Genomic DNA, 14,892 nt, shown 5'->3' with positions numbered 1-14,892 from the left:
GCTTAAAATCCATGGCAACCATTGTCTCAATAATCGTTGCCATGGATTTTAAGCTACGCTTAAGCTAAGCTCGGCTTAAATGTGTCGGTGCAAACGGCCATTAGAGATTTGTTTTCATATTATTATTGATTATTATTTTTGTTATTATTTATTAGATTAGCAGCCAACAACGATTACCAAAAACAGGCTACATTAAGTACATCAAACTAAAAATCAAAATAACGTAAGTGCCAGTACTATTAACTTAAAATAAAAACAAATTGGTTTTAAGTTATTAATAAAAAGATCTGGTTATGGTCCCCATTACGCCACTTGAATGAAAGCTAACGCCATCATGGCTAAGTAAAGACAAATTTTCAAAAAGTGAAGGGGGAACAACTTTCTAAAAAAACTATAATGGCGCAAAGATTTCTGTATAGGCGCATTTGAGCGTACAATGAACGGTAAGAACTTTTGAATACGTGAAGTTAGCCCCCTCCCCTCCCCGCGTTAGTGCTAGCTTTAATTCAGGTGGTGAATTTGAATTCAGATACCGATAGATGTTATAAGGGGCTACGTTCATTGCCCCCCCTCCCAAATATATTTAAGGATAACCACAAAACAAGAATGGCGCAAAGATATTTTTTTACGGCGAATTTTATCGCATACCTACCTAGGAGCACAATTTAATATAGAAACTTGACAGAAAAACAGACAGAAAACATTTAAACTATAAGTTGCTTCAACCCCACTTTTTGAAAATGTGTCATGGTTTAACCGTGATGGCTAGCCTTCATTCAGGTAGAGCAATTGGGCGCATAACCAGATGTCTCAGGTGGCATTTAATCTCACTGACGGTAATTACTATCTATTCTCTGTAGTCTGCATTAGCATGTAATTTTTGGCATAGCCTGATGATGGGTATACATATAAAAAAAACGAAATCGATCGCTTAAGAAAACAATAATAAAAAATATTTCTGGTTCTTTTATACATTCTTTATTTACAATACTCATTTGGACGTTCATTGTGTAGTTACTATTTAGTGCAAAATGCATTGATGGTACTTCCATTTTAAGTCTCGCATTCGTTACCTACCCTTCGAAAACGATGCGTATATCATGTTTAATTTTTAAAAGAATTTTTTGAAAAGATTCCCTCTATTTGATGGCTTTGTCCGTCTGTCCGTCTGTTCGTCGTTTAACTTAAGAACGAATAAAAACACTACGTCAAACCTTCACCAATCGATTTCTATGAATTTAAGTATCAGTGCTATTAAATATGACTCAGATTAAAAGACCCATTTCAGAATGCGAGCAGTGTCAAAAAAGTCTATAATAAAAACTTCATATTTACATGAAAGAATGTCTCACATCCGCCTTATTTTCTCATCGGCGATGACTAATCAACCAAAACAGAAAACTGCTAACTCTTACTGAAATATGAGACAAGCGATTAGACACAGTCCGTTGTACCAGTGGATCTCAAGCTGGGGGTTGCGAATCTCAGGGGGGTCTCAGAATGTGTTCGAGGGGGTCGCGAAATGCAAATGAAAAATCAAAAACAATTATTGTTGCAGTAATTTATTTAAGAAACAAAAACATTGTACATTACTTTGTTCAACTCATCTAATGCAATACTTGAACTCGTTTGGAATCAACCATTGTAGATGTTTTTATTATATATTTAAAAAAATTATAATTCTAGGGGGATCGGCAAAATACTCAAATCTCAAAAGGGAGTCGCAGTGTCTAAAAGGTTCAAAACCTCTGCATTATACGATATCTCTTTTGAGAAAAGCGACGAATCTTTCTTTCGGCTAATAATAAAACCCCAGTAAGGTGAGGTGAAGTTTTATAGACGCAATTATGATAAAAAACAGGAAACAATGGTCTATCAAACCTAAATATACATTAATACACCAACTTAATGCCGAGGAACAAAACCTAGCCATATATGTAGGTAGGAATTGTGGGGCATGAAACAGCGGATTTCGGAAGTTCGTCTGGCTGGCAACCATACGGAAGTAGATCACGTTCCTGGGGTCTTAGACGACATGTACATTATTGTACAAGGTGTACAAAGGAACTTGGAATCTTTCTAAAAGGGATAGTAAAGTGAAATCAATACGAACGGAAGGGAAGGGGCGGTACCCTGTAGGACTAATTAGACAAGAACCATAAGCTACACTCACCGGTCTACGAATAGGTCATTGTCATCTTGCTGACAGTTATACACTGCCACGGATTAACTATTATTATTAACTATAGTGTATATTGCTCAACTATATACTGTAAATTGTGTAACCCAGCAGTGTGGAATATTCCAATTTTAACGAAGATCTCCCACAATAAGGAACAAGTACTGCCTCTCAATAACAGCTATGGGAAAGTTTTATGAAAAAAAAAATGGATTGTAAGCACTTATTCGATGAACCTTGCAAATAACTGACCGACCCGTTAAAAATGCTTAGAATGAAATAAGGTCAACATAAAAATTTCGTCGGAGAAATGAGAAACCCCATTGCCTTGACGAACAGGAACCTTTGTGGTCCCTCAACTGCATTGATGGGTGCAACAACGTGTTGAAATTTCCCATCATTCTCGTGATTAGGAAAGAAAGTGTTACTTATGTAAGTATATGCAAAACGGAAATTTTAGTTTGCAGATCTGCGTATATCCTTCAACTTGTATTTTGTAGATATTTATATTTGGGTTTACTGATTAATTCGTTGCAATTTAGTTAATATGACCACAGATATACGCTTTACATGTATCAGTGATATTACTGTTTGATTTTTATATTTGTATATTCCCACTATTGTTTGTTCTGCAACATTGTTATGGTATGTTAAGTCAGAGTATTTTTGATTAGGCAGGGTGGGGGACGCTCAATAGGCGAATGTTATATTTTATTTACGATTCTGTAATGCAAGAAACAATATTATTATTATTAACTATAAAAGTTTTTCTTTAGTTCTTGAATATTAATTATGGCATTCGTTTTGGTTAGGTCAAACACCATTAGAAGGTTTTCATAATGAGCATTTTTATTACATGATTGATGGTTTAATAACTTAATTCGGGAAATGGAATTAAATTTTAACTTGTTTTGAAAAGTTAATAAAGACCGGTAGTTTCAATATAAATGCACAAACTTTCGCAAAATTGTGCTAACCGTGACGTTATTCTAGTCTGAACGGCTGAACGAGTAGTGTACGAAATTGTAGTAAAACATGGGCCCGTACGTGTTATGTGTTGTTATTTTACAATTGTGTGTTTCTGAGTGCCTATCGGCTAGAGATTTCTCACGTAAGTGAAATAGAATACCTTTCGGTAGCATTGGTAGATAAAAAGGAGAATCTCGGCAATAACATCGAGGACGCACTTTATCTCTCCCACTAAAAGCGCTAATTGAAATAAATTGAATAATGTGTAACGACTCCTACACCTTTGTACAATTCTGTTTTCTTTTATATCAATTTACTGCGCAGTAAATATGCACAAAATTTATTATTGTAAGCTTCTATCTATAACTTTACATAATATGGTAGACTTTTTGTACCTAGTCCGGAAATCAACTAATTATACCTACTAATTGAGTTATGCAATTGGCCACCTCATTAACATCGGTATAAAATTTTGTTAATGAACGTTAAAACACTTTTTATTCAACCACACCCTAATTAAAGAAGCTTGTATGTGATTTACCGGGGATGCGTCATATAAGTACATATTTTTTAAATAGAAAATACTGGTGTGGCTTTTTTCATTTTTAGTGGCTGCAAATATAGGTATCCCTGCAATATATTTTTAACTTCTGCAACAAATAGTATCGGAATACCGTAGATATCGTTCACTGTCATTTCTTCAGGTACGCCGTTTTCATTAGAGAATGACCTCCACGTGATTGCGGGTAGGTATTTGTGGGTGGGAAACTAGAACCATATTATCTCTCTAATTAAAAGGCATAAGTTGAGTTTATTTATAGACAATCAAAAATAAATAGTACAACAATTCAGAAACATTTTTAAATGAAATGGCAGACTCGGCAATGTAGTCAGCTTTCTTGCAGCGTTTCCGATTCCATTTTCTGCCCATTTTTCGCATGCAATATCATAAGGGCATCTAGTTTTTCCGACAAAAATGTAATATTTGTTAAAAAAATTACTTTGCATTGTGTTTTTTCGATTTTTTTCACAGGAAAATATAGTCCGAGTTAATGTTAACCGAAGTTGAAAAAATTTTATTTACAAGACCTTCCCCATAAAATTGTAATTGAATTTATGTGAACTGCGACATGTTTCGGCTAAAAGCCATCATCAGGCCGTAAAAGATGGTAATTCATAGAGATGCACATTGAAAATGCATGCTTAGCACCATTATCAGCGCAAAAAGTACGTAGACTCGAGTTTAAATCTTAATTTGTTTAAGGATATGATGGAGTTAAAGGTAACATGCACTTTTGAACGTGAACTATGCAAAAGGCCCGTTTCTTTAGATTTTTTTTGCTACCAAAACAGATTTTATGAGGGTGAGCATTTAACTTGGGCATTATATAATTAAAATAATGAAATTACCATTTTGTTATCCATTTTGTATCCATCTTTAAATGTAAGGAGTTTTTACTACTCCGACTAGAACAACTCACGGTTTCGAATTTCGATTGTTTACGATGAATTGATGAGGTGGGCAGCTAATTCACATAATGAAAATTCGTATAACGAATGATAGAAATTCCATAGCACACACTTATTCTTATACAATTATTAAAACTAACCATTCTCTATTTTCTCACGTTACCTGAAACTGTCTTGATTAGTTCACAAACGTTTTAACCCACACCTGAATCAAATGAGATTGAGCGATAACTCTATGCAAATGTTGAAAGTCATATAAGGGGATATGTATACTAACAACATGCGTAATTTCCTCTTTAATTTTGGTACATTTCCAACTTCTTTAATACTTTATTTCATTTCCCGTTAGAAATCCGTTGCTCTTCGAATAGGCGCTCGTGTCACTTAAGAAAATTTGCTAAAAGCCACATAAAATGCGTTACTGTCCTTTTATGAATTTTAAAAATTTTATTTCAACAAGAAAATTAAATTCGAAATAAAAATCGTGATACGAATTCCCCTCTGCGATGTTATACAGTCATAATTGCTCATTAACAACTACATTCAAAGATAAATTTTCCAAACGGTAGATTTTATGTTAATTCTAAGACAAAAAGGTTAATTTCATATTCATAATCCCCTAACGAAACTAAAATTGCACGACCAACACTATGATTGTGTGATTTTTCATTGCAGGGGTACTTCCCACATGCACAACACCCGATTGCGTAAAAGCGGCGAGTGAGATTATGCACTACATTGATCAAAATGTGAATCCATGCGATGACTTCTATGAATTCGCATGTGGTACATTTCTGAACAACGTCCACTTGAAAAATGAACCTTTAATAAATGTAGAAACAATCATGCGCGATAATTACCTCAGTCGCATAAGAGTGATAATGCAAGAGCCTGTTCTTCATAACGATTCCAACTCAATGATTATGGCCAAGAAGATGCACGAAGCCTGCATGAATCCCAGTTCAAGCGAAAATGGTGTTAAACTAATAGAAAATACATTGCGGCAGATAGGCGGATGGGCGGTTTTAGAAGAAGACGATTGGGATGATAGCTACTTTCACTGGGCAGGAGCAAGCTATTTGTTGAGAAAAATGGGATTTCCGCACGACTACTTAGTTAAAGTCAGCGTGAGTGAGGAAAATGGAGAAACTGCCCAGTTAGAGGTAAATTACACCTCCATATCTTATAAAAGTTTCTAATGCAAAGGTTAGATCGGCAATCCGTGGAGTTATATTAACTTACACACTCCGGAAGAGGAAGATTTATTACACGATTACATGGTGGATATTGCCATTGCATTTGGAGCAGATCCCGAAGCCGCCAGAGGCGATTACGCGGATGTTATTGATTTAATCAAGAACCTTATGGTGATAACTATATTAATTAATACTATAATTAATATGGCGACATTTCAGGGTATAGACAATTATTCAGGTGAAGATCCCATTGTCGACGATGATGTTAAGAGGGCATATTTAACGATATCAGAATTGGAAGAGAAATTTTCGGATGTGGCATGGTCGGAACTGCTTGAAAACCTTTTGGAGCCTGTCGTAAAGATGAACGTAGACCAAGTAATATTAGTTACAGATATGCCGTATTTATACTCCTTAGAGGCTGCACTTAAAAATACATCAGAACGGTACTATCAGTAGTTTTTTAATTGTAATGTTCCTATATAATTTCTAGAACCTTGAACAATTTCATAGCGTGGAGATTGATAATTGAACACAGTAATATCCTTACCAACGACCTGGCGGAGATTTCGCGAAAGTTTTACAAAGAACTAAATAAGCAAGTAACTGTACCTACTCTTTCTCCGATTAATAAGATGTGCTCAGGAATTGTGGAAACAATGTAAATATTACTACCTTAGACTGCAGATAATTAAAGAACGTTTCAGATTTTCACTCTCACTGCAAGCAGCGTACGTACAAAGATTCGTTTCACAGGCAACCAGAGATGACGCTGCGGATATATTAGAAAATATCGTGAAGGAATTCGTGGAGGAAATTAATGAGTTACATGGGATGGATGACGAGACACGAATTAGCGCAATTGACAGAGTAGTCAACATCACAAGCTACGTGGCCTATCCTGATGCCATGCTAGACGCCGATCAAATTGAAGAGCGTTACTTGGGGGTAAGTTCCTAACATAAAACTTTCAGTGATACACAAAAACTGTAGTACCAAATTTCTGATGACAACCTACTAGCGTCTCTGTTAAGCGTGAACTACCATAAAGTAAACTCGTACTTTAGTAAACTCAACAAAGGTGACAACGAAGTGGAAGCTAATGGAGGCGAAATTAACGAAAAGTACACAACTTACGGTATCGTTTATTACTTAGCCAGCGATAATTCGATAAGTAAGCGTCGAGGTAAAAATACCGGTGACTCACACCTTTGTTCTAGCTATTCCACATCGAATGTTACAAGATATTGTATATAATGAAGATCGACCCAAGTACCTAAACTACGGAAGTTTGGGCTCCTTTATTGGTCACCAAATATTCCACTCCGTCTTTGAAGGTTCCCCTATTCGACAAGAATCTGAATACTACCACTGGATGTCACCAGAATCGCGCAGCGAGTACCAGAAAAAATTGGATTGCGTAGCGGAAAGCTATGAACGCTTCTACGTACCGGAAATTGAGCGACATGTAAAAATACCAATGTGTTCAAGCAGAAACTAACGAAGTGTTTTAGGTTAACTCAACGAATACAAAGCAAGAGGACATCGCAGACATTGCTGGCGTTCAACTTGCATACAAAGCGTATAAAGAATGGATCGATCGCAATGGTAAAGAAAAAAAATTACCCAAACTCGATTACACGCCGAAACAACTATTCTGGATATCGTCAGCGATAAGGTTTTGCTCAAAGGGTTCACCTGAAACCATCGAAAGGGCTGTGAAGCATAGTTATCAGTCCCTTAAACGATTTAGAGTGTTGGGATCTTTGCAAAATTCAAAGCATTTCTCCAAAGATTTCCATTGTCCGGCAGAATCAAATATGAATTCGCATAAGAAATGTGAGATATGGTGAGCGTAACGTCCACCAGGTTACTTAAATGTAGTTTTATTTAAAAATATATTGTACCAATATATCTTTCGTTCTTCCTGTTAATCGCGGGCAACTTAACACCCAGTAACGTAGACGATCCCCGAACCTAGAAAGCTGAGATTGGAAGAAAGTGTTACTGGAATCATTTCCCTATTTGTTTAGGTGGTAATCTACTGGATTAATACACGAAATAGTTTAGTTATACGAGTTCTGAACATTAATAATTTAATACGCATATTTAATTTGTTCGTTGTTCCAAATCACATTTTCGCACCGATACAGTTTACAGGAGACACTCCAGCCAATCTGGAAACAGTGCAACTAATCGCACTCGGTAAAGGCGCTTTATTTATGTCCCAATGAATAAAAGATCTGGAATCAATAGTTCCTTACCATAGGTAATTGAAGTAATCTTTTTCTACAACTGTCAAAAAAACCTGTCATTTTCTGACGAATTTCGAAACGCGAAGTACTAGATTTTTAAACGGTTAATTAATAAATAAATAAAGTAAGGTTGCTCTTGACAACGTGCGCGTAGTCGTCAACAGTAAAAAAAAAGTATTTCGCGCACGTGACAAAGTTGAACTTAAACAGCAAAGAATATAAATAACAATTATTAAGAAAATTATATTTCACTCAGTGAAAGGTTTGGATGAGTAAAACCGTTTTTTGTCGTACAAAAAACTACATAAGCTTGCCAATTAACTGCAAGGTCTTTTAACGTAAAGACCGTTTTCTTCCAAATTTATCAATTTATTTCCAACACTCGACTTCTTATTTACTAAAGATATATGTACAGTTTGTACAGAATCATACAAAAAACCTAATCATCTTGTTTGGGCTGTAATGTACATTTATTTCAATTTCCTCCTCGCTCTACTTTATAATAAATTCCTTGGAAGCCTGAGTTTCATTGCTGCTTTTTTATGTTACCGTGAATACAATATGAAAGGTGAGTAATTCAACTGACATAAGGGTAGGTATTAAGCATGTTATGTATTTAATCGCAACGAAGATCATTGTTGGAAAGTCCCTCCTATTATGCAGTTTTAATGCTGGTCTCCTAATATAAAATGATCCTCTTTAAATTCCTAAAATGAATTAGAACTAAAGAGTAATTCTAATTTGATAGTTTGTCGCCTATTGGTGGGTCATTTGTAGCATCAAAATTTTATATGCCGTCAACGGTACAGACCGACATTTTAAGCATAAAACAGCAGTCCGGTCTAACACTCTATAACCATTAATAACTTATTGATTGCAGGCTTTTACGAAACACTGCAAACATACAATGATTCACAATTGTTTGGTTATACCTGCACTTGTACGTCTCTTAAGTTTCCATAATTTTCAAAAACTTATTTGTTGTTCTAACACTAACATTTTAGGACGTTTACTAACGTGTCCATCCTAATAAACAAGCAATAAGAAATCCAATGAAAACCATTTATGAATTCCTAGCCGAACTATTTCTATTTTTGTTAATGTTAGGTAGTAATACGACTGGGCACATAATGTCAAAATACCTCAACGACTCGTTTCAGAACGTAGATAATTTATTCAAATAATATTCAAAATATGCAAGATTGGTAAGTAAGTATTTGCTAACGAAATTTAAGCACAATACGTATTGTAAGGTAATTCCTTTTCATTTGCTATTGATTAATTGAGTTGAATACATAATATTTTAAGTGTACTTGTAGTTTACAAAACTTTCGTGTGTATGCTTTCGAATAGTACTCCCCTTTTACACTCTTACTGCTGTTCCTGTTTTTAGTTTATGGCATCAGGTAGAAATCATAAGTTTTGCTGCACTATGTCGCTCTTGTCATAGAAAGCAACGATAAAGATGCCTTTGTACTGCATGCTTACGTTCATTTTTTCCTTATTCACATAAATATTTATGCCAAAAAACTGCAATTCTGATATGCAGTGGTATTCTGGGAAGTTCTGGGGACGAAATTAACCCAAAAAAGGTTCTTCAGGTTACATTCACAGATTCTTTGGACGTACACTACTTCATCTCAGTAAATTAATCCTGTTGCGGGGTTATGTACGGCAGATATTACACTGGTGGGCAAATTAACTTTATTTACACACACTAATATCAAACTATATACATATTAACAGAAAAAAAATGTTTCGTACTTAGGTAAAACAGTATTTAAACGAGACAGCCACCTAAGCAAAAAAAGAAAATTCTATTCGCCGAAGGAAGTCAAAACCCTCTGATCACAAACGATCCAATGAGAAGATGCGGTTGGTTGAGAAAGGTAGGATTCGATAAGGTCCATATTTTTTTGGGGCAAGCTTGACACTGAATCCTTTCTTTTGGTTATTTAATGGGTGTAGGGTAAGCCACACTAGGCCTTCTAAGCGGGAGTGTTTTTTCGTTGGCTATCTGCATACTTTTTCCCCTTCTCTTTGGCACTCTCGTAGTGCTGCCGAGCTTTTTTGAGAAAATCTGCTATGTTTAGGAGGTATGGAGTGATCTCGGGGGATGTAATCGCTGGCAGTTCTTAGGTCTCTTCCCCTTGATATGTGGCAGTGGTTTGGTATTTCGTAGTGTTCATGGTGAACCTGATCATCGATAGTTTCTTTGACCAATTGGTATGGTCTTTTACCACTATTGCTAGTTGTGATTTTAGCTCACGGTATTTACTTTCTACGGGGTTTGCCTACACGGGCTTGAGGGACTGCGGTATCCTCAAGCAATGGCTGACCTGCTGCATCGTGTTGCTAACGAATTGGGTACCATTATCGCTGCGTAATCGTCGTGGCATTCCATATCGGAGGAAAACTTCTGAATGAGTACTTCCGCACACGTTTCGCTGCTACTTTTTGGTTACTCGCTTTGTATCGTTGGCAGTGTTGGCAGTTTTTGACATAGTCCGCTATTTGTCTTTTCATGTCGGTTCGATAATACCTGGTGGCTATTTTCTGGTACGCCAGGTCGCCTACGTAATGTCCATCTGTGGAAAGATCGTAGACTTCGTACAGTACTTAGAATATTTCCTGCTGCGGAACTACCAACTGCGGCTCTTCAGTGTCGAGGTCCTGGGTGAAGCGGTATAGTATACCTTGTGTGTGTTTTTAAAAGTGCTCGATTTTTTCGGATCTCTAAATAATATGTATAATAAACTGTTTAGTATGTAAAATAAACGACTATTGACGTAACAGTCGGTAGTCATTGTCACTGGAGTTCCAGACCATAAACAATTTTCGAAGTGAGGCCGCTTTGCACCCAGATGATACTCAATAATATTGAGATGATATTCTCGATATTAAACATGGCCCTAGTGATTACCCAATTCATTCAAGGCAGAGATGGATCACCACAAAAAAGTACATACTGTGATATTAGAATTCAAAATTGCATGACTGAGTACGAGGATAACAATAAAACGATACAATAAGAAATAAAATAAAGAACAGCAAATTTGTGTTAAATCTCGGTATGAAATCGAGTAGATTTGAAGTAGAATGTAAGGCAACAGACCGTCACTTCTACCAAATTCATGTTCAATTACTGTTTGAATTTTTAATTGTGTAATTTACAATGCTTATAAGCATCCATATGTATTCGGACAACAAATTTATTATTATTATAGCGATTTCTTTCCATACATATATTAGAATTTATTTATTCACTACGGTAGGTAGTCGGCAAGAAATTGACCAACAGGAGTTTATCACGGCGGGTATTTGACCAGCGAACATTTCACCGCGCGGGATTTTTACCAGGCGAGCAATTTTCCGGTGGACAATTCACAATTGACGGGCAGGATATTTCCGGCAGGGAATTGACCGTGAACGTTATTAGGACCTATTCCTCTCACGCATTTGGTACAATTGCAGACACTTATGATTAATCCCGTAGTTGCCTTGGAAATAAATTTCTAATTTATAACTGGCGAAAACCAAAGGAAGATAATTGTGTGAGCATCCACCCTTTTAATCCAGGGAAGCTAATTATGCGTACTAAAAGGCGCGTAGATTTCAGAACCACTTTTTCATTAATCCATTAACTTTTGTTATCTTACAAATTTTCGACCCTACCTAACACGGACGCTTCCTACTAATTGTCGAATTTCTGTTGGAATTTATGCAATTCTTCAATGGAAATGCTAAACGATTTTATTTCGAATACAGCACTAAGTTCCACTTTAGTTTCCCAACTTCCACCCTATTTGAATAGATATTGAGAGCGCTGCAGTTTTTTTTATTATTTTCGTTTAATGAAAAGCTTTCTTTATTTTAAAACTTGTATGCTAAAAGCATACATACGTTATATATAATAAACAGCTATAATTAATATGTTCCCCAAAAGCATATACGAGTAGTTATCTCTTCGGAATTATTTAGATACGCTTTACGCCATCAAAACCTGTACAATGCAATGTCATTAACAATAGATTGAAGCACACACTGTTAATTGGTTATATCGATCATTTGCAGCAAATCCGGGTACTAAAACCAGGACAGTTACGGTTATAATTGAGATATTGTAACACGTGGTAATATGATTAAATTTATAGAATTATTCCACGAATAATACAAAGAATTGATTTCAATATTGGAAATGTGTCTATCGAATATAATTATTATAGGAGAATGAAAGTAATTATACCCATCAGACAATAAACAATATTAACACTAGACTACATTACACCAAAATCAAATCCAATTTTATGTTTGAGTTGTTGCAAGGGTAGTGCTACTGTTACAACAAGAATAAAGCAACAGAAGCATGTTGAGTTTCAAAATTAAACTCATAGAGGAATGAGGGATGCATTGCTTGCCCCTGCAGCTATTATTGGTTCAAAGTTTGAAAACACAGTTTCTGTTTGGATTTCCAAATAATTTCTAGGCCAATTTATCCTGAAAACTTATTTTTTTTATTTTTCATTTTATTTTATCCCTCTCTTGCATTTATAATTAATAGTCTTGTCGGATGATGGAATGCTTACTGCAGTTTAATGTGTATCAGTATTAGCGTGTAGATTTCTTCTAAACTAGTTCAATGATAATCAGGAAAAGATAGAGGGGGCTGCAGTGAGATCAGTAATCAAGATACAAGACCGTGGCAGTTTCTCACTCATTGTGAGTTCGATCCAAACCAAAAGCTCTAGCATGGCCAAATTAAGAAATCTTAATTAAACTATAAATTATGCAAATCTACATGAAGTTGAGACTAAAACTGATCCTTATTTAACAGGAGCTATCCTGTATTTACCAACAGAAAGGGTCATTAAATAAAGTGGTGATGTGAGATCTTAGACGCGTGGGAAAATTTAAAATTAACCTCAAAACTTTTGGAAAGAAACTGGCCTTACAGTTGACGAAATCCATCAAAATGTCGAAAAAAGAGACTGAAATTATTACGAAGCTTGTGACCCACTCGGTACAACATAAAACAAAATGGATGTAACGGGCGCGTGTAAGGGTCGAAAACATCACTTGCATAAATTAAAATTAACCTCTACGGCACCGGCAAAAAATGTTAATATGACAATTAACTTTTATTTAACCCACGGCCATCTCAGTATAATAAAAGTGTTTTTATACCCCATACCTTGTGGAAGTTTGACCCTTTATCTCCTCTGAAAATCTGAAATTCAAAATCTTAATTCTCTGGTTCGATTGAACTCAAATGAATACGCACGTGAACTTTGTTGATTGAATATAGTCGAAACAAAAGCGATCAAGGTTTACTTTTCAAGTCTTGGACTTGAAATATCGCTTTGGCTTAGAAAAATAAATACAAAAAATGCAATACTTGTCTCGTGATAACGTGTAAATGATAATTTGATCCTCCCTCACCTCTGAATGCTAAACAAAATTTTAATCCAACCAAAGGAATTGTATCACTAAAATTGCAAATTTCTAATCAATGAAACAAAATAACCAAAAATCTCTTGTTTGGATTCGATTCTTATCAATAAATATGGATACAAAATTGGTTTCATGCAAATAATTTTAACGGGTCGATTCCTTTTGGAATATTAAAATTACTTCAAAAAAATTACTTCTGAAAATTCCTGAAAAGAATCGACCACTACTTTCTGCAAATCAAGAAACCTAAGGTACACTCTGTATTATGTTCTATTAATAGTCCAGTCAAATTACGGTTTGGGCTGGATGTTGTCACTTCACTCAACGACACCAAGCGCATCCTATGTAAAAAAATTCGCTGAATCCGAAAATCATAGTCCCCCTGGCCGGAAACGCCCGGAACATATTGTTATAAACAAAAAATGAAGAAAAAATGGGAAAATGTCGTGTTTTTTCACTTCGAATATCTCGTTAACTATTGCTCGGAGGGAAAAAATGAATAGAAATGAACTTGTTTAGAATAAAATTTTCTATAAGATACAGTTGGTTCGGAACGCCCATCTTCAACTGTTATTGTTATTTATGGAAAAATGTAAAAAAGTAATCTCGAAAATTAACACTTTGTTATTACTAAGTAAAATTCATCCGATCTTTTTAAAAATCCGTATTTAGTAACTTCTTTTCATAACAAAACAATATGACAAACAGTTCACGCTGTAAAGAATCGATCGGTGCGACTATTAATCGGATTTGGACGTATTAATGTACGGCTTTCCGAGAGCTTTACATTCGTGTATGATAGAGTTATATTTGTTATATTTATTTGTTATATTTCGGGAGTTATTCTTCGAATTTTGAAAAAAAAATTGCACAGTCCGTCGATTTGCAGGAATCATCGGGACAATTATTGGAAAAGATTGTTTAAGGGTTAAACTATGTATAAAAAAATTGAGAACACTCTTGTACTCCTCCAGTTTGAAAGACAAAGCATCTCTTTTTCTACTTGTTTATTTAATTAAACAATGAGTATGAAACCTACGGTGATCTGGTTTGTTATATTGTTTTGTTATCAAAAGTAGTTACTAAATACCGATTTTCAAAAAGATCGAATGAATTTTACTTAGTAATAACACAGTGTTAATTTTAGCGATTACTGTTTTTACATTTTTCCATAAAAAACAATAACAGTTGAAGATGAGCGTTCCGGAACAACTGTATCTTATAGAAAATTTTATTCTAAACAAGTTCATTTCTATTCATGTTTTCCCACAGGGCAATAGTTAACGAGATATTGGCAGACAAATGTGAAAAAACACGACATTTTCCCATTTTTTCTTCGTTTTTTGTTTATAACAATATGTTCCGGGCGTTT

At 35.2% G+C, this 14,892-nt stretch overlaps 1 protein-coding gene across 2 annotated transcripts; it reads left to right on the top strand.

Moving 5' to 3' along the window:
* The first annotated feature begins 204 nt into the window (after nt 1-204).
* On the top strand, nt 205-7,728 carry LOC116166716 (neprilysin-2-like). 2 transcript variants are annotated; one of them, XM_031481790.1, is made up of 9 exons: nt 205-223; nt 5,294-5,781; nt 5,830-5,985; nt 6,034-6,260; nt 6,308-6,475; nt 6,522-6,762; nt 6,808-6,988; nt 7,035-7,282; nt 7,329-7,728. In XM_031481790.1, the coding sequence occupies exons 2-9, from the start codon at nt 5,347-5,349 to the stop codon at nt 7,665-7,667; spliced, it is 1,995 nt and encodes a 664-aa protein (XP_031337650.1). In that variant the 5' UTR covers nt 205-223; nt 5,294-5,346; the 3' UTR covers nt 7,668-7,728. The 2 variants fall into 2 exon arrangements, with proteins under 2 accessions (XP_031337650.1, XP_031337649.1); XM_031481789.1 differs by lacking the exon at nt 205-223 and adding an exon at nt 3,124-3,290.
* The last annotated feature ends 7,164 nt before the right edge of the window (nt 7,729-14,892 follow it).

The sequence above is a fragment of the Photinus pyralis genome, unplaced genomic scaffold (assembly GCF_008802855.1).
Source record: "Photinus pyralis isolate 1611_PpyrPB1 unplaced genomic scaffold, Ppyr1.3 Ppyr1.4_LG3b, whole genome shotgun sequence".
Classification (NCBI taxonomy): Eukaryota; Metazoa; Arthropoda; class Insecta; order Coleoptera; family Lampyridae; genus Photinus; species Photinus pyralis.
The sequence above is the reverse complement of the archived record's forward strand: the minus strand, read 5'-3'. Positions and strand labels throughout refer to the sequence as shown.

Bases quoted from the DNA above. Each gene is read 5' to 3' on its own strand.
- LOC116166716 (XM_031481789.1), top strand. From the start codon at position 3,215: ATGGGCCCGTACGTGTTATGTGTTGTTATTTTACAATTGTGTGTTTCT. The intron at 3,291-5,293 runs GTAAGTGAAATA...TTTTCATTGCAG, and splicing joins ATCGGCTAGAGATTTCTCAC to GGGTACTTCCCACATGCACA. The intron at 6,763-6,807 runs GTAAGTTCCTAA...CAAAAACTGTAG, and splicing joins TTGAAGAGCGTTACTTGGGG to TACCAAATTTCTGATGACAA.